Source organism: Sinocyclocheilus rhinocerous, unplaced genomic scaffold, assembly GCF_001515625.1.
Source record: "Sinocyclocheilus rhinocerous isolate Xijiao unplaced genomic scaffold, SAMN03320098_v1.1 scaffold352, whole genome shotgun sequence".
NCBI classification, from domain to species: domain Eukaryota; kingdom Metazoa; phylum Chordata; class Actinopteri; order Cypriniformes; family Cyprinidae; genus Sinocyclocheilus; species Sinocyclocheilus rhinocerous.
In genome coordinates this window covers 251,109-252,093 of record NW_015642448.1, presented here as the reverse complement: position 1 = coordinate 252,093, position 985 = coordinate 251,109, and the positions used below count along the sequence as shown (strand labels likewise).

Genomic DNA, 985 nt, shown 5'->3' with positions numbered 1-985 from the left:
CTTTTTTTATGTGTCCTTGTCTTATCTTCTCCAGTGTTTCTTATCAACCTTACCTGTTCCCCTTTATTCTGGCTGGTACAAACCTCCATCTCTCACACTGTGTGTCCACAGGATCCAAGCAGGACTGGTCTATTCAATGGCCCACGTCTGAGTCGGGTAAAGAGAACACCCCAGTGGGGCCGTCAGACCCCAGTCAGTGGGTCCGTCTCCAACTCTCCCAGAGCCCCAAATTGCACTCACGCTACAGCCAGCACTTGTGCCAGAGTCCCCAGGCCCTGGCGCCCCCCTTCTACTCCCCTCACCCACATTCGGACCGGCTGACCGTGGACCCTCACTATGGCCTCTTCCCCTTGCCTCTGGATATGGGACATCACTCTCTCCCTCCTTCCCCCAGACAGAGGCATTTTGCCCACACCCCTCCGCGGACTCCCTTAGTAGTGAACACCATGACCCCTCCAGGGACGCCACAGGTCAGGCGCAGGAATAAACTGAAGGCCCCTGGAACCCCACCGCCCGCCAGCCGGAAGCTCATCCACCTTCTGCCAGGGTTCACGGCTCTGCACCGCAGCAAATCCCATGAGTTCCAGCTGGGGAACAGAATAGATGACGCACAGACACCCAAGTGAGTCACACTACATTATACAGCATTCTGCGTAATGCATTGTGCAGTGCATTTTAAATGTTGATTTGTTTTTCAGTGTGAGGGCCACATCTTAGTCTGTAGCTCAGCAAAAAAAGTGAGCTGCCTAGGTAGTGAGCGTTTTAAGGCATCACAAATGTGGTTTTGACATAAAGGCCAAAATATAGGCAGTAAAATTAGACTTCTCTTCTAAAATACATTGTTTTGGTCAAAATTTAAAATGGCAATACATGTAATTCTTCATAGGTAAGACAATTCCAGAATGCACTAATTAATAATTAGAATAATCAGTATATATTTAATGAATTAATATATATATATATATATATATATATATATATTTAT

At 47.1% G+C, this 985-nt stretch overlaps 1 protein-coding gene across 4 annotated transcripts in view; it reads left to right on the top strand.

Annotated features, from left to right (window-relative positions):
• ksr2 (kinase suppressor of ras 2) overlaps positions 1-985 on the top strand; it is a 105,292-nt gene that overhangs the window by 38,369 nt on the left and 65,938 nt on the right. For all 4 annotated transcript variants that reach the window (XM_016572758.1, XM_016572756.1, XM_016572755.1 and 1 more), the window contains exon 5: positions 112-622. In XM_016572758.1, the coding sequence (XP_016428244.1) occupies positions 112-622 (511 nt within the window). The remainder of the gene's footprint in view (positions 1-111; positions 623-985) is intronic.